At 40.5% G+C, this 17,081-nt stretch overlaps 1 protein-coding gene across 8 annotated transcripts in view; it reads left to right on the top strand.

The window, feature by feature from the left end:
• LOC122772489 (retinal-specific phospholipid-transporting ATPase ABCA4-like) overlaps positions 1-16,783 on the top strand; it is a 31,742-nt gene extending 14,959 nt beyond the window's left edge. For 5 of the 8 annotated variants that reach the window (XM_044030618.1, XM_044030598.1, XM_044030607.1 and 2 more), the window contains 39 exons: positions 963-1,168; positions 1,251-1,427; positions 1,570-1,792; positions 3,711-3,932; positions 4,028-4,232; positions 4,338-4,415; positions 4,498-4,710; positions 5,198-5,375; positions 5,494-5,625; positions 5,718-5,857; positions 5,968-6,105; positions 6,406-6,584; positions 7,146-7,239; positions 7,681-7,886; positions 8,188-8,242; positions 8,377-8,457; positions 8,832-9,001; positions 9,198-9,322; positions 9,422-9,520; positions 9,614-9,803; positions 9,889-9,983; positions 10,121-10,153; positions 10,322-10,427; positions 10,550-10,624; positions 10,747-10,916; positions 11,105-11,282; positions 11,387-11,502; positions 12,431-12,578; positions 12,665-12,788; positions 13,027-13,156; positions 13,277-13,400; positions 13,507-13,569; positions 13,665-13,771; positions 14,313-14,454; positions 14,557-14,691; positions 14,793-14,896; positions 15,225-15,317; positions 15,430-15,679; positions 15,820-16,783. In XM_044030618.1, the coding sequence (XP_043886553.1) occupies positions 963-1,168; positions 1,251-1,427; positions 1,570-1,792; positions 3,711-3,932; positions 4,028-4,232; positions 4,338-4,415; positions 4,498-4,710; positions 5,198-5,375; positions 5,494-5,625; positions 5,718-5,857; positions 5,968-6,105; positions 6,406-6,584; positions 7,146-7,239; positions 7,681-7,886; positions 8,188-8,242; positions 8,377-8,457; positions 8,832-9,001; positions 9,198-9,322; positions 9,422-9,520; positions 9,614-9,803; positions 9,889-9,983; positions 10,121-10,153; positions 10,322-10,427; positions 10,550-10,624; positions 10,747-10,916; positions 11,105-11,282; positions 11,387-11,502; positions 12,431-12,578; positions 12,665-12,788; positions 13,027-13,156; positions 13,277-13,400; positions 13,507-13,569; positions 13,665-13,771; positions 14,313-14,454; positions 14,557-14,691; positions 14,793-14,896; positions 15,225-15,317; positions 15,430-15,679; positions 15,820-15,939 (5,424 nt within the window). In that variant the 3' untranslated portion in view covers positions 15,940-16,783. The remainder of the gene's footprint in view (positions 1-962; positions 1,169-1,250; positions 1,428-1,569; positions 1,793-3,710; positions 3,933-4,027; positions 4,233-4,337; positions 4,416-4,497; positions 4,711-5,197; positions 5,376-5,493; positions 5,626-5,717; positions 5,858-5,967; positions 6,106-6,405; positions 6,585-7,145; positions 7,240-7,680; positions 7,887-8,187; positions 8,243-8,376; positions 8,458-8,831; positions 9,002-9,197; positions 9,323-9,421; positions 9,521-9,613; positions 9,804-9,888; positions 9,984-10,120; positions 10,154-10,321; positions 10,428-10,549; positions 10,625-10,746; positions 10,917-11,104; positions 11,283-11,386; positions 11,503-12,430; positions 12,579-12,664; positions 12,789-13,026; positions 13,157-13,276; positions 13,401-13,506; positions 13,570-13,664; positions 13,772-14,312; positions 14,455-14,556; positions 14,692-14,792; positions 14,897-15,224; positions 15,318-15,429; positions 15,680-15,819) is intronic. The other 3 variants (XM_044030627.1, XM_044030645.1, XM_044030636.1) reach the window with 3 other exon arrangements.
• The last annotated feature ends 298 nt before the right edge of the window (positions 16,784-17,081 follow it).

The raw sequence follows: 17,081 nt of genomic DNA, 5'->3' as shown, positions 1-17,081 counted from the left end.
TGCTCTTTGTTTTTGTCCCTGTTGAAGCTTACAGCACTTGAGTGTGACAGAGAGAGTGGGAACGATTGAGGCCGATTAGATACAGCTGCCACTCCATCCACCATCCTTTATAGAGCAGCAACAATGACCGTGGGCTCGATGGCTGGTTGGCCGCATGTTGGTGGCATGCATGCGTATCTCACAGCACGGGGGCTGTGCAGTAAATGCTTGGATGAATTAATGTGACGGCCTTTAAATTATTAGTCTACTGTATTTTGATTGCATGCCATTGTTTGCAGGGCATGTTTTTTTGCATGTGTAGGTTCGTGTATGTCTGTAGGATAGGGTTTGGGCGGGTATTTGGGCTCTTTGAGATCTTTGTGATAGTTGTTTTTGTGTGTTTCCTCTTCAATTAGAGCCCTCCCCATGTGCATTAGCCCACAGTGAATGGCTATATCAGACATGCTTTTCAGAGCATAGACAGCCATTGCACAAATGTCACAGCAAATTACTGATCTATGTGAATGGTAAGACTAGACATTAAGTTGAGGAATGTCTGGCATGCTCTTACTGAAAACACAAACATTTTCAGATTTCCTGAATTTAAAATGCCACTCTGGTCTTTCCTGTAGAGGATGAATCATACTGTGATTCCCTAAGTTTTACTCTAGCACAATCAGCATATCAAGATTCCAGTTCAACCAAAGTTTGAGCATTTATCAATTTAACACTTACATAAGCAAATGTAGAAGAAAACGAAGAAGGAAACGTAAGATGTTTTCACTGCTTTTTCAAAAAGCATCATTGTGCAGCTTCACAAACCTGACAACTTGGCTGTGGACTTGTTGTATGAGTTGATTATTCTCACCAAGGTTCAGAAACTTGGATTGGAATTCAAGATTCTTTGAAAACTGTAAGACATGTATAGCTTTCAATTGTTCATTCAAATGATCAAAAGTGATTTTTTCTTGTCCCTCACCCAGTGTGTGGTCCTGGACAAGTTTGTGCCTCTGCCTGATGAGGATACTGTCACTTATCAGGCTCTGGACATGTTGGACGACAGAAAGTTCTGGGCAGGCCTTGTCTTTGTCAATATGTACCCTTGGACTACCAGTGCCCCGCCTCATGTTAAGTTCAAAATCCGAATGGATATTGATGCAGTGGAGCGCACCAATAAGGTCAAAGACAGGTTAGCACTGAAGTCAAGTGGAAATAATAGGTTTACTGTAATGATGATAGACTTTGATGCTAAATATGTATGTGTTGCACAGGTATTGGGACCCTGGCCCCAGAGCTGATCCCATGGACGATCTTCGCTATGTTTGGGGTGGTTTTGCTTACCTTCAGGACATAGTAGAGCATGCAATCATCAAGACTCAGACAGGAAAGGAATGGCCACTGGGTGTTTATCTCCAGCAGATGCCCTACCCTTGTTATGTGGATGATCTGTGAGTGAAAAACATAATTTTTTATTACAAATTTGAAAGTTGAATTAATGATTTAGCTTCACAATGCTTAGGTATCTAATGATTGTAAGCACACACTCATCAGTCCCCCATCTTATTTCCTTCACCCCCTTCCTCCTTCCAGCTTCATGCTGACACTGAACCGCTGTTTCCCCATCTTCATGGTACTGGCCTGGGTCTACTCTGCGTCCATGATTGTCAAGAGTATCGTTTTAGAGAAGGAGCTCCGTCTGAAGGAGACCCTGAAGGTCACGGGGGTCACCAACGGTGTCATCTGGTCGACCTGGTTTATTGACAGCTTCATCATGATGGGCACTAGCACTGCTCTCCTCACTGCCATCATCATGGTAAGGAACATGGAAAGGAAGTACAATAACAACATGGATGTAGTGTGGTATTCATTTTCTCATCAGGGGTTAATATTATAGGACTTCCTCCTCCTCATTTTTAATGCTATTTTCAACTTAGTAATAACACTGGTAATAGTATGGCATTAAGGAGTCAATATTACAGTAATACCATGTAATCTTCAAAGTAATATGCAGGTAGTTGTGACAATTACTATAGGCTACCATCAGTCTAATACCTTCACATAAAAAAAGTGAATTAAAATTGGTAATTACCACATTGTAATGTTTAAATTCATGCTCCCTGCACACATTTGATTTGTTACTTAGTGATTCTTGGAGAAAGAACATGGTACTACCATGATATTACTTTCCTATTTCAAAATTATAACCATAATGTTACCATATTGTAATGTTTGCTAGTTGCTATTTTTAGATTTCAGACTGTAATCCACATCCTTAATGGTTAATGCAGTCTCTGTGATTATGTTAACCATCCTAGTTATAAATGTCAGGATATCTTTATCAGATCAATTCAATAATAAATGACAGTGACTCACTGATTACATACTTGCGCCTGTTAATCATTACTGAAATAGCTGTGTACAATGACATCATGGGAATAATGGCAGTGGCCTCAAAGGAATGAGGTGGTCAATAATAAACAATTACACCTTTGGAAAGTCGCCACTTCCTTGAAGATAATATGGTGGGGTATTTTGACCTCTAGTGGTTGAAATGTGAAAAATACCTTTGAATTTTTCTTTCCTTCCAAATCAATGTATTCGGTTTTTTTTTACCAATAAACAAATGCCAAAAAGGTGACTCTCCAAGTTAGACTGTAGTTGAGAGCATCAGGGTGTGTATGTCGATACAATTACATGAAGAGCACAACAGAAAAGATGTAACTACAGTAAATTCTCAACTTAACACAGGGCTCCTGTATCAGAAATAGTATATACTCAATTTTCAACTGATTTTAAGGCAGAATGAGACAATATTACCATTTCTCCTGTTTTTACTGTAGGATGTGGCCAGGGTGACATTATACACCAAGTCAACATCATTGTAAACCCTGACTTTAGTGACTTTAGTCAGTACATATCTTACACAAATAAATCAGGAATGATGCGGCCACGGAATTAAATCCCACAGCTTCTCTGAAATGTTATGTTTTATATAAAAACAAATGACTGCAACAATACATTTAACAAATGAACAAATACTATGCATGCTACATTTTCATACAGTGCAGATGAAATAATTTTAACATGACTGCAGGAAATATAAAATCAGAGAACTAGAACTTGCTTGAAAGTTATCGCCAACAAGTTCTCTTTCACTTCATTTTGAAAATGCTATCGGGCATTAGAGCCCAACTGAAACAGATTCTACACCATTGAACTCAACTCAGCAAAAACATCCTCACATCCCCCTTCCTCCAGCATCATAATTAGAGACGGTTGAATCAATCCGTGAACCATATCATAACACAAACTGTTTCTAAATGCAGTAACTCTGTTCAAGTGATATTCTCTTCTACCTCGATGTGCATCTATTAGGTTTCCCACTGCAATTATTCAAGTGCAATATTCAGTTTTGTTCACAGGTGGAATGATTCTGCTTGTAATAATTTATTAATAGTGAAATATCCTGTAACTATGTACTAATGGTCTCTTTTCAGATTTTATATTATATCTTTTATTTTTATCTGTAGTATGTATCTAGTTGTACATTTTTATAGTTTAATATTTTCTTTTGTCTTTTACTTCTCTTCTACTAGTCTATATGATTTTGCAAATGTAAACTAGAGTATACTTAACTCATTGATGATGAAGTTAAAATGCAGGAAATTCTAATTATTCTATTCTATTCTATTCTAAATACATGTCTCTCTGTGTCTCACTATGGTCCACAGGGAGGACGGGTGCTGAACTACAGTAATCCAATCATCCTCTTCCTCTTTCTCCTCACCTTCACCATGGCTACCATCATGCAGTGCTTCCTCCTCAGCGTCTTCTTCAACCAGGCCAACCTGGCAGCAGCCTGCTGTGGCATTATTTACTTTGCCCTTTACCTCCCGCACATCTTCTTCTTCGCATGGCAGGATCGCATCACCAAGGACATGAAGATCCTGGTGGTGGGTGTGATAGGAATAAAAAAGGCATTAAAATAAGACATGATGATGATGATTTAGCTCCTTTAAATCTGCCTCCTTCGTGCCTCTTCCCTCAGAGTTTGGTGTCTCAGGTGGCGTTCGGTTTTGGGACAGAGTACCTGTCGCGGTACGAAGAGCAGGGTCTTGGTCTACAGTGGGACAACATTCAGACCAGTCCTCTGGAAGGGGACGAGTTCTCCTTCCTCACTTCCATCTGCATGATGGGCCTGGACACTGTGCTGTATGCTGTGCTGGCCTGGTACCTTGACAATGTCTTCCCTGGTCAGTGCGAAGGTTTTAGGTCCACTTATTTTTAGTGTGCAATATGTAGCCATATTACTTTTACAGATAAGAGCACTGGTATTCTTTTTTTTATTTACCCCACAGGACAGTATGGGATTAGCCAACCATTTTACTTCCCCTTCCTGCCCTGTTACTGGTTCAACACTGTGGCTCCAGCCTCAAGTAAGACTGTCAAAAAATGAGACGTCTTATTGATGTCTAAAATACAGAGTTCAACTATATATATTTTTATTTTTCCTCAAAGGCAATGCACTTGAATTGGATAAAAAAAGTTTTGATAACCTGGCAAACCAGAAGCAAGGAGAGGAGCAGAGAAAAGAGGACGAGGACGACCAAGAGCAGGAGGAAGACCAGGAGAACCCCCAAACTCTGGAGGAGACTGCTTCTTGTGAGCATCAGGATCAGAGGGAGAGACTGGGGAAGGAGAGGCAGGCTGATGAGACGAAGGAGAAAAATGGTATTTTATCTTTATTATGTTTTTTTTCTATTAAAAACATAATTGCACAGTGAAGGCATTTGCTCTCACGTTCTCAATTTCATTGCGTGGGAACTTAATGTCCTTGTGTGTGTTTGCGTTTGCTGACATACAGTATGTGAACATACACAGCTTTAGCCTCTCAGTTGCTTCTCAGTTTGCTTAGTTAATGAGTGATGGAAGCTTTTTTTCTTTGCATTCCAAACCCCTGAGATCATATCTATCCTGCCTCTTTCATTCACATCCAGGGACTAAAATGACACCTTTGTTACTTCTTGAAAAGAAATAGCAATATGAGGAGTTTTGTTGCATTCATTGTTTATTAATAATCTCTTTCTTTCTTTGTATATTTGACAGGCATGTTGTCTATGATGTTTTTTGTTTTGCTTTTTACACAGTCCTTGAATTTACTCTCAGGCCAGGCAAATTTGTAAGACACTCTGTATGTGGTTGTCTTTGTTGTGTGCAGGCCAGCTGTTCTTTGAGGCAGAGCCAGCTGACCTGGTGAAGGGTGTTTGTATCCAGGACCTAGTCAAGGTGTTTGGCACTAGCCCCAGACCAGCAGTGGATGGCCTCTGCATCAGTTTTTATGAGAGCCAGATTACTGCCTTTTTGGGCCACAACGGGGCTGGGAAGACCACCACCATGTATGTCACACTGATGATGTACAAGCATTTAGTCTCTACACACTAATGCTGACAATGTGGAAAACTGTACATCTTCTTATCTCTGCTTGTTTCTCATTCTGTCTCTTTTCCCCCCCAGGTCTATTTTGACCGGTATGTTCCCTCCCACCTCAGGGACAGCCACCATCTATGGTAAAGACATCCGCACAGACATGAATGCCATCCGCTTGTCTCTAGGAATGTGCCCTCAACACAACATCCTTTTTCAGCAGTAAGTAAGAAAAAAAACAAAGCTGCATAAGCACATTACCTCTGAATGCTATATAGTTTTGTAACAGTGTTAACTGCTTCTGCCTTTGTCAGTATGACTGTGGCAGAGCACATCCTCTTCTACTCACTGCTGAAAGGCCGTCCAATCGCAGAGGCAGAGGAGGAGGTTGAAAACATGCTGCAGGATCTGGGTCTTCCTCACAAGAGAGATGAACTGACCCAGAACCTTTCAGGTTTGTCTGGATGCACATGTACGCACAAATGTAGCAATGCAAACTGGGCTCGCACACATAAACGCACAACTTCGCACTAACCTCGAGTACTGTATGGTTTGCCTGTGCAGGAGGAATGCAGAGGAAGCTGTCAGTAGCCTTGGCCTTTGTTGGTGGGGCTAAGGTGGTGATCCTGGATGAACCCACTTCAGGGGTTGACCCCTACTCCAGACGCTCCATTTGGGACCTGCTTCTGAAATATCGTGCAGGTAACACTGACTCCTGCTGGCTTGTGGAGGGTATAGAGTTCCTATGTTGTACTACCTTAGTGGGTTTGGCAACAACAACAATTTTTATTTTATTTAAATTTGCTTTAATTAAATATTTTGTTTTACATGATTTGTTTTAGCCGACCATTCATATCAAATTCCACTCTTGTGGTGACAGACCGTTTTATTGACTTAGTAAAATTCATGAAATCATTCTCCATTTTGTTGTTAATTACTGTTTACATAACAGAGCAATGAAATAGTTTTATTGTATTACTATACCGCTCTGTCTGTTTGCAGGACGTACAGTGATAATGTCCACCCACCACATGGACGAGGCTGACCTGCTTAGTGACCGGGTGGCGATCATCTCGCAGGGTCGCCTCTTCTGCTGTGGTTCCCCAATCTTCCTCAAGAACTGTTTCGGTGCTGGTTTCTACCTCACTCTTGTACGGCGAATGAAACACAACACTCCCAATGTGAGCAATTGGAATAATGAATGTTTGTATGCATTTAAAATGCTAAATATAAAAATAATATATAAAATGAAATGTATTGATTTACTCGTGGAATAGCCTCAGAAGGGCAAAATATCAACATTGGACGACTGTTTCAAAGTTATATACACATCGGCTGAACGAAACAACATAAATATAGCAGGAGCAGTAAATATTGTTGAAATGTATGAATGATTTCTCATTGAAATCAGCAGTAGAGTAAATGCAATTTCCACCTGTCTTACCTTTCAGTATAAAGCAGCACATACAGGCCTGTAGTCATGTGTAGCCATTTTGTTTATTTATTTTACGGGCGAGGTAACTCGACATGTGGTGCCAGAAATACCCATAATAATAAGTGTGTCAATGCAGGAGCAAGAAAGACATAACTTTGAGATTGACACATGTGCTATAATGCATCCCTAATGAAGTTAGTATATCTAAGTAGTAAGATGAAATAGATAATCATAAAATACTTTTCCGATCAGACTGAGCGATCACTAAAGTGTGTAAAGTGAGTCTTTGTGACATTTTCTCTTCCAGACTAACTGCGACTGCACAGAGGATTGCTCCTGTAAGTGCTCCAAATGCTCCAAGTTTAAAGTGAACATGGAGGAGAGCCAGGCTCAGATGGATGGTAAGGTCACCATTACTACCATGTTGTGTTTATTAATACACTCACCAAACCTGTTTTTCATTCAACATCAAAATTAGGAACACAACGCCTCAATATCTCTGTGTCATGTTGATGAATACATGGACATTCCAGTGGATTGTTGTTGGTCGACTTTCTGCACCTGCTGTTCTCACACCTAAAAACACCCTGCGCTCTGTCAGCTGCTGTGCGCCTTCTGTAGTTCTGAAGACAAATGCCTCCCTTATGCATTCAAGAATAAAAAAAGGCATTGGATGAAGGGCAAGATAATATGACAGAACCTTTAACAACACACACAACAGCTAATACAATACAGCCAAGACAGTAGAGTTTTTGTCAATGGGTCAAATTTCACAGATGAAGAAAAAAAAACGAGGTAAAAGAAAATAAATATAAAAAAAGCACAACTTTTGTTATCTTCAGGTAACATGGAGAGAATCACAACCTTGGTGCACCATCACGTGCCGCAGGCTCGTCTAATCGAGGCCATCGGACAGGAGCTGACCTACCTGCTCCCGAACCGTAATTTCCAGCCCAGAGCTTATGCCAGCCTCTTCAGGGAACTGGAGGAAACCCTGGTGGACATCGGCCTTAGCAGCTTTGGTGTCTCTGACACATCACTGGAGGAGGTGCATGGAATAAATTTGTGAAAATACGTCTAGATTGTGGTGCTAGCACTTTTTAAAAAAATGAGACAATAGATCAACCTGACAGTCGGCGCCCCGTGTGAGAGAGATTCATGTCGTACTTGAAGTGCAAATGGATATTTTTATATTTGCAATGCTTTTCAGCAATTTGAAAAAGAAAACAATGAGAGTGGGGTGATCTGTCATACAGTCACTGCCTCACTTTCAGCTTCACTTTCATGTAATTTTGCTCTCTTTCATACATCTTTGTTAAAAGGAGTGATCTGATTATCTTTTTTTTTAGATCTTCCTGAAGGTCACTGCTGATGGGAATGCAACTAACAGGAAATGCAATCAAGGTAAAAAACAACAACAACAAAAAAAAAAAAGCATAAAAGCAAATTGATGAATGGTGTTGCCATGTCTCTGTTTTTCCTGTTTTCCTCTCATGTGAGTTGTGTGCTTTGTATCCCCCACTCTCTGACTCACCCAGACAAGAGATCATTGCAGCAGATTTCTCGAGCTAGTCTCTGTGGATTGAACAGAGTGGCTGTTGACATGGAGTCACTACAAGGTGACAGTGGCTTGTAGATTTCAGCTCAGGAGACATGCTGTTGCTGAGGGAAGAACATGGATTTCCCACATTAAAGCGCTTCATATTCTTTTTATGTGCTAAAAACTGATGCTGGCAAACAGTGCACAGAGCTTCAGCTTTTATAAAGGATTATTAACATATATTTTCATCAGAGGCTGCCACTGATGTTAAATTATATGCCCATATGACATTAGAGCAAAGCTGGATATGCATAGTCCGTTACTTGTTGGTCACGTTCCACAGAAAACAGAGCATGCTTTGCTTGCCTGCTTGGCTTTTCTATTGTAGCTGACACATCTGTGCAATCAATTCAGGCTCTGCAATGTAACCTTAGCTCTGTATTCCTGAGACAGATGGAGCTTTGAAAAGCAGCGGTCAAGGCCTGTGTGATGTTCCAGACGGTGGTGCAGGCAGAGGTTCCTACCAGGTCAGAGGTCTGTGTCTGATCATCAAACAGTTCTTTGCTCTGCTGATCAAGAGGCTGCATCACGCCACCCGATCCTATAAAGACTTCTTTGCCCAGGTGCATAATCCTCACATCGTACACACCGATGAACATTTGTAGCATTTTTTTGAGAACAAATTTGAATTATTGGTGTTTTTAATTAAATATCAAAGTAACTTAAACAACAAACAACTTGAATGTTTTATCCCACATAGGTCACCATTAGACAGCTTTTACCCTGGTTTAATCACACTTATATCTCTGTTTCTGGTAGATTGTCCTGCCAGCCAGTTTTATTTTCCTGGCACTGACATTCACACTAATTGTTCCACCGTTCGGAGAATATCCAAGTTTAACACTCAGTCCCTGGATGTATGGACGGCAGTACACCTTCTTTAGGTGAGCATAAAGTATACTAGATCACCTAATAGTTGTTATAGTATAAATTGGTAAGCCTTATCAGACTTGTTTTCATCTTCATCATTTTGTCCACTTCAGTAATGAGCGTCCCATGGATGCTCAGATGAGATATTTTGCTGAGGTTTTGCTGGACAAGCCTGGGTTTGGGACTCGCTGCATGGTGGATGAACCACTTGAGTGAGTTACTTCCACAGTTATAAGTCTATTTTTTTGTGGACAGTACATCGTGCTGTTTAATTGATTACCCGTGTCACATTTTCTGACTGACAGAGATTTCCCATGTAACAACATCACCACAGACTGGGAGATGCGCCTGGTTAACCCTGCTCTGATAGACATGCTGGCCGGTCCAGAGTGGAACTCGCTCAGGCCATCACCAGAGTGTCAGTGCAGCACACCCAAGAAACTCACCATGCTGCCAGTGTGCCCTGAGGGTGCTGGAGGTCTGCCACCTCCACAGGTAGGGGATGGGGTCAATGACATTGAAGATGAGGAGCAGATACAAGTAGGAGTCATGCATATGTTTTTGTTATTTCGTCAATCAGAGGATCCAGTCAACAGGAGATGTTCTCATGGACCTAACAGGCAGGAACATCTCTGACTACCTGGTGAAGACTTACCCCAGCCTCATCAGAATGAGGTATGGATATAAAATGTATATGTATGGACTTTTACAAAAAAACATATTCTCCATGCAGTTTTTTTTTTTTGCAAAACTGTAGTTTCAAAAAAACAGTTTGTGTTTAAGAATAACCTCTCTGTATGGTCTCTTTTCAGCTTGAAAAGCAAGTATTGGGTGAATGAGCAAAGGTAATGTCAAAACTGTCCCCCTCTGTGTCCTCAGTTCATGTCCTTATTTACACAGATGGCTATATTTGTATAGTGGTGCAGTTCTCCCTCCAGTGGTGTTCATGGTTTACTACAACAGCTGGAGATAAAGTTGAAATTACAAACACTAATTTCCCATGTGGTGTCCAGGTATGGAGGCATATCAGTGGGAGGGGAGCTCCCAGTTTTAGCACTGCAGCCAAAAACCATCCAGGATGTGGCAGCTCAGCTGGGGCGACTGCTCAATGTTACTGGGGTACTACTGCAAAACTCTCTATATATGACATGTTTATTTACCTTTATGTGCACTGCTGTCTTAACTTTTGTGTTTTCTGTTCATCACCTTGCTCCTCTGTGATTTCCTCCTTCTTTCTAAAGGGCAAACACTCTCAACAAACGCTGAAGGACATTGGGACATTCCTCAGATACATGGAGACTCAAAACAATGTCAAGGTCAGTCCACTAAGGCTTCATCATCCGAATCATACTTACATTACTGTGACCAACTTTGAGACTGTACTCAAACCAGGTATATACGTTTTTAATATATCACCAAAATCTTTGTCTCTTCACAGGTGTGGTACAACAACAAGGGCTGGCATGCCATGGTATCGTTCATGAACGTGGCTAACAACGCAATCCTCCGTGCCAACTTGGCCAAAGGAGCGAACCTGGACGAATATGGAATCACTGCCATCAACCACCCGCTGAACCTCACCAGAGAACAGCTCTCTGAGATCACAGTGTGAGTGACCAGCAGCCATGTAGTCCTCATCACATTACAATTCAAGACGGGAAACCTCTCCTTTTGAATAAAAGGCTACATATGTGAGAGTATGGTGTGCAGTTGTTTGGTGATCCGGTCGATTTTACTTGAGATTTTTCAGTGACACTGACGGTCGGGAACTAATTTCTCCACCCTTTTCCCCGCAGCCTGACCACCTCAGTGGATGCAGTGGTGGCCATCTGTGTCATATTCGCAATGTCATTTGTTCCAGCCAGCTTCATCCTCTATCTCATCCAGGAGAGGGTCACCCAGGCCAAACATCTGCAGTTTGTCAGTGGAGTCAGTCCACTTGTTTACTGGTTGGCCAACTTCCTCTGGGACATGGTACGGTGACTCTATTACCCACTGAAATCAGAACTGGTTGGCTTTTGTCAACTGTAATAATAAGTAATGCACATTAAAACTGTGCATGTGTGGTCTCCATCCAGGTGAATTATTCCATCAGTGCAGCAATGGTGGTGGAAATTTTCATCTTTTTTGATAAAAAGTGCTTCACCTCACCAACCAACCTGGAACCGCTTGTTGCCCTGCTTTTGCTTTATGGGTAAGGAAATAGCTAACACATGAATTTAGACTGATTTAGTTTCACATTTTTGTCCAAACACAATAAAACACTTTACCTCTCTATCCAAAGAAAATTTAGAGCCTGTAGCTTGAGTTGATTCTCTATTAAGTGCCTTACTTTTAACAAGAGGGTATTACAGAACTATTTCCATGTTTTTCTTTGTGTTTCCACCGTTGATCAAACATTATTGATGTTGACTTTTTTCCTAACACGGGACAAATAGGTAGATTTTCTCATGGGAGTTTATTCCTTGTTCACACTCACTGGACACAGCCAAATACTTGTGGAGGTCAGCAATCCTTTAAAATTATATAATTTACTCATTGAATCTGATTCACTGTTAATCTCTTTTCATTGGCCTTTGACACTCATTGTTAGTTTGACACTCGTTATTGTATGGCTGTTACTTTCGTCCGTGTTTTATGTCTTTTCATTTATTTTAGTTGTTTATTTTGTAGATGTATTTTATTGACTCGGCCCACTGTGGTTCTTTTAAATTGCTTTACAAATAAAGTTGGATTGGATTGGATTAGATTTTTTTATCCTTGTCACTTAAAGAAAATCCCAAATGCTGCTGTTGTGTAATCTCTCTTATATTTGCTTTTTCACCACGAATATACAATTCAGCATTTGTATCTTGTAGAAAGTTAAGTACAAAAGAAATATTATTTGAGGTAATCAACCTCTAGTTACTTGTCTAAGGTCTCCAGTTAAAGTTAAACAGTAAAACACTGCATACTATAAATGGTGTCTTAGTATGTGCCCTTTTTACATTAGGTGGATTAGCAGACATAAACTGTTTTGCTAAGACTTACTGACGAGTAATATTCATATTCATATTTTGTGCCTTGTATTATAGTGTGACATTTGGTTAACAAATGTTTGTCTTCATTATTCTAACGCTCAGGTGGTCTGTGACGCCGATGATGTACCCCATGTCCTACATATTCAGCGTCCCCAGCACAGCTTACGTCTCTCTGTCATGTATCAACCTCTTCATTGGGATCAACAGCAGTGCTGTCACCTTCATCCTGGACCTTTTTGAGGGAACCACAGTAAGACCGTGGCTTCTCCTGTCTCTTAAGTTCTGCATCCATCTTTCAAACCGTCCTCATTCACGAACGTGTGATTGTTTCCGAAGGCTTTGTACAAATTGAATCAGCTGCTAAAGACCTTGCTGCTCATCTTCCCCCATTACTGTCTGGGACGGGGTCTCATAGACATGGCCATGAACCAGGCTGTTACGGATGTCTACGCTCGCTTTGGTAACTGCAAAAAAACACTGAAAACACCAAGTCAACTTCAGAGTCGTAGGATACTATACAAATGCTGTGTCAAATTCTGAGAGCTTGAAATGGCAAACTAAGCAATATTCAGGATCAGCTGAATGTCCATTCTGAAGTTAGGAAACAAACAGGAAATCATTTGCTTGTCACTTGATAACTTTCACACAATGAAATATCAATCTGATAACTGACTGGCTTGTTACGTTTGTTTCCTCAGGAGAGGACTACAGTCCAGATCCCTATGATTGGGACTTTATCGGGAAGAACCTGTTCTGCATGGCAGTTGAGGGATTTGTCTACTTTATCCTAAATATTCTTTTCCAGTATCGCTTCTTCCTCGATCACTGGTGAGTTTAAAGTTTAAATTGGGATCCCCACTTTACCTGACAGACTTAAAATCCAAGGGAAGCTGCTTTGTCCAGCCTAAAATGCTGCATAAGTTGATTTGCTTAATGGTTTTCCATTAGCAGGATCTCAGATGCCCCGAAGCCTCGAGTTCTGGATGAAGATGTAGATGTGGCTGATGAGCGGGAGCGCGTCTGCCAAAGTGGAGATACAAATAATATTTTACGCATAAGAGACCTGTCCAAGGTGAAGCTTTTTTTCTCCTCTTAATATAATTGACCATTTAACAAAAATAACTATATTCAAACATATTTAACTGCTACTTTTTATACTCCTTATGTTGCTTTGTCAGACATATACAGGGACAATCATTCCTGCTGTGGACCAAATCTGTCTCGGAGTATCACCTGGAGAGGTTTGTTAACTTAAACTGATAGAATTTAGCAGCACAGAGAGAATCCTCTGATCATATTATAGTCCTTTACTTTATTTTATTGTGATCCTTGGCAGTGCTTTGGTCTCCTGGGAGTAAACGGAGCAGGCAAGACCACCACATTTAAGATGCTGACGGGGGACATTGATGTCACCTCAGGAGACGCCTCTGTTGCTGGACACAGGTTAGTAATAAAATGCTATTAGTAGAAAAAGGTAACACTGTGAACCTCAATGTCAATACAAGGGCTCATTAGTCAGTTTACTTGTCAAATCCATTTCCCCTATTTTTTGATTTAGATTAGGGATGTTCAAATGTTTTCCCTTGGAAATAATCATACTGGGATACTGGCTTACTTAATTTAATATTCGTTCTACTTTAACATAGTTAAATAACAACTTTGCATGTTTTATCACAATAAACAATGAGTACCTGCATTATACATGAAAGATCCCTCCTCATTTTCTGCCTTTCAATAAATGACCTGAAATATCAGCGTCCACAGATTCTTTTTTTAATCGTTTTAAGAACTATTTATGGTGTGGAGTCTTGCAAAATGTGAACACCATAATTAGTGTTATTCTCTAAATTAAACTCTTATCTAAGTAAATAAACCATTTATATTAAAACTGGTATTTCAATGTGGTGATATGATTATCAATTTGTAAGTTATCATGTCACAAAGAACTTGTTCTCATATTTTGCCTCCTCTGTTTTATTGGCAGCATTCTGACCAACATCCTGGACGTTCATCAGAACATGGGATACTGCCCTCAGTTTGACGCCATAGACGAACTTCTGACGGGCAGAGAACATTTACATCTTTACGCCCGCCTGCGTGGAGTCCCAGAATCAGAGATCAGCAGGGTGAGTCTTAATTGGTAACCCCCATGTTTACTAGGCATACACTTAACTTTACTGAACTTTGACTGAATTTGACCACATTTCTTTTATCCCCGTCATTCTCAGGTTGCAGATTGGGCCATCCAGAAGCTGGGTCTCTCAGAGTGTGCGGGGCAAAGTGCTGGGACCTACAGTGGAGGTAACAGGAGGAAACTCTCCACAGCCATTGCCATGATTGGCTGCCCCGCTCTGGTGCTGCTGGTGAGACCAACACAAGTTGTCAGAGGTTGAGAACAGGGATCACAGTCACTTAACTGTATGTTCTATCAATGTATGAATGCATTTTTCTTACAATACGTCAGGATGAGCCCACTACAGGCATGGACCCTCTATCCAGACGCTTCCTCTGGAACTCCATTATGAGTGTTATTCAAGACAGACGCGCTGTGGTTCTCACGTCTCACAGGTGACAGTTAGTCCTTCAAGTTATGAGCATAAAAACAATATCCCCGCTTAACGTGTTACAGGGTTTCAAAGTTTTTAGGTAAACGTTTTCAATATCCTGAACTTGGTTTTTGCTCAGCTCTTTATTTATTAATAATCTCACAACTTAATCTGACTGTTGTCAACTCTATACCAGTGGAAGTAGTTTAAAGTAGTCCACAGTCCTAATAATTGCCACAGGGAAGATTTGAATGCAAATCTTTATGGATATTTGAGTTACTTGCTAAGCACTGATGTACTGCCTTTTTAATACTGTACTTAATACTGCGGAATTAAATTCTTGATTTCAGCATGGAGGAGTGTGAGGCACTGTGTACTCGATCAGCCATTATGGTTAACGGATCCTTCAAGTGTTTGGGAACCATTCAGCATCTCAAATACAAGTTAGATATTTTCACTTCACCCCAAGTTGCTGATCATACAAAATCAAAATCAGCATTCATGTGAAACATCTGATATTTGCCTTTGCTTGATCTTGCATCAACCATCATGTAGATTTGGTGATGGCTATGTGGTGACCATGAAGATCAGGGCAGCGAAGCCCGGTGCGGCCCCGGACCTGAACCCTGCTGAAGCGTTCATGGAGAGCACATTCCCTGGCTGCATCCAGGTGGAGAAACACTACAACACTCTGCAGTACAAGATCTGCTCCTCCTCCCTGGCTCGGATCTTTCAGATGGTCCTGGCAAACAAGGACAAGCTAAACATAGAGGACTACACAGTGTCGCAGACCACTCTCGACCAGGTACACAAAATCATAATGAAATGTGAATATTAACGCATAGGTGTTTCATTTCTTTTATTTCTTAACTTTTGTAAATGTGTGAAAAAAATCTGTGAACTTTTATATCCTTCATACATTTTGATATTTTGTTGTCTCTTTAGGTGTTTGTAAATTTTGCCAAGCAACAGTCAAGAGAAGATGACACCATTGTGTTGCATCCAAAAGCTGCTGGAGCGCAGCGATATATTGACTCCACACCCATCGAGTCTTTGCAGAAGTAAACAGTTCAGCAAGAGGAGAGTGGTTGGTTTTTTGGTGTCATTGCAAACTACTGGCTCTGGCCTCATTGAGACAAACAAGTGGTGCGTATAATCAGGTTGGGAAAACTAAAGGACATGAAGGATGACCTTGACATGAAAAGAAGACTGCACTTATCATTGTAGGCCTTGAAATGCAGTCTTAGAAGGAGGCATGCCATTAGATAGGTCATGTGTCTGATCTAAGTTATGATTTATCGTGTGAGACACACACTGACCTTTGCTCTGCCAGCACACGGGGGTTAGAGGGCTTTGAAACAGGACAGTGTGGAGCATCTATGTGCCTGCCGTATGTTCCACTTTCTGCTCACCTTGTAGGCCTTTCAAAGTAAATGAAAACAGAGCTTTTAGCTTTATGTCTTGGACCATAAATTTGAGCAATGACAAGTCTAAATTTCTTTTGATATCTGGCTGTAATGAAGCTTGACTTGACTTGTAAAACAAAAAGAAAAAGAAGCATAGACCCTGTGTTATTTGCTCCAAATGCCAAGCAAAATGATATGTTTTTTTGCCTTCTTTAGACACGTGAAATAAGCAGTCAGAGAAGCGTAGCATCTTTAGCACTTTATTATGCAGCTTTGACTGAAAGATTTTTGGCCATCTGCTACTGTTGTATAGCTAATAACTTCCCAAAGAAAGCTATGATATTCATTACAACATCATTTGACATTTTTATTCCACTAATGTGTTGTTCATGCTTTGTGCTCTATCATCTCACCAGTAACTGGTGTTAGTCGGAAAAGACACTGTCATAAAAGTAAAATTTCAAAAGGAGCATCCTGTGAAATAAAGTTGAACTTTTCCTTAAGATGCGAGGCTTTATTCAGACGTAGTGTATGACCTCAGATACCTGACATTCACTTGGACAACGCTTATAATAAAACCTGAGATTTGAAAGACAGTACTGGAAAACCACAGCATTATTGCTGTATACCTGATACCTGTTTCACTGACATAATCTGACATACACCAGAGAAGCCTATCAATAGCATAATTAAAAGTCTGTTTTCTCTAAAATCCACTCTCAAATGATTTTAAATTGACTAATTTTATGCCTTAGGCGCTTTATAATAAAAGTATATATCTTAATTATTTTACTTAACATG

Source organism: Solea senegalensis, linkage group LG1 (assembly GCF_019176455.1).
Source record: "Solea senegalensis isolate Sse05_10M linkage group LG1, IFAPA_SoseM_1, whole genome shotgun sequence".
NCBI lineage: Eukaryota > Metazoa > Chordata > Actinopteri > Pleuronectiformes > Soleidae > Solea > Solea senegalensis.
This window is presented reverse-complemented; position numbering and strand designations above follow the sequence as displayed.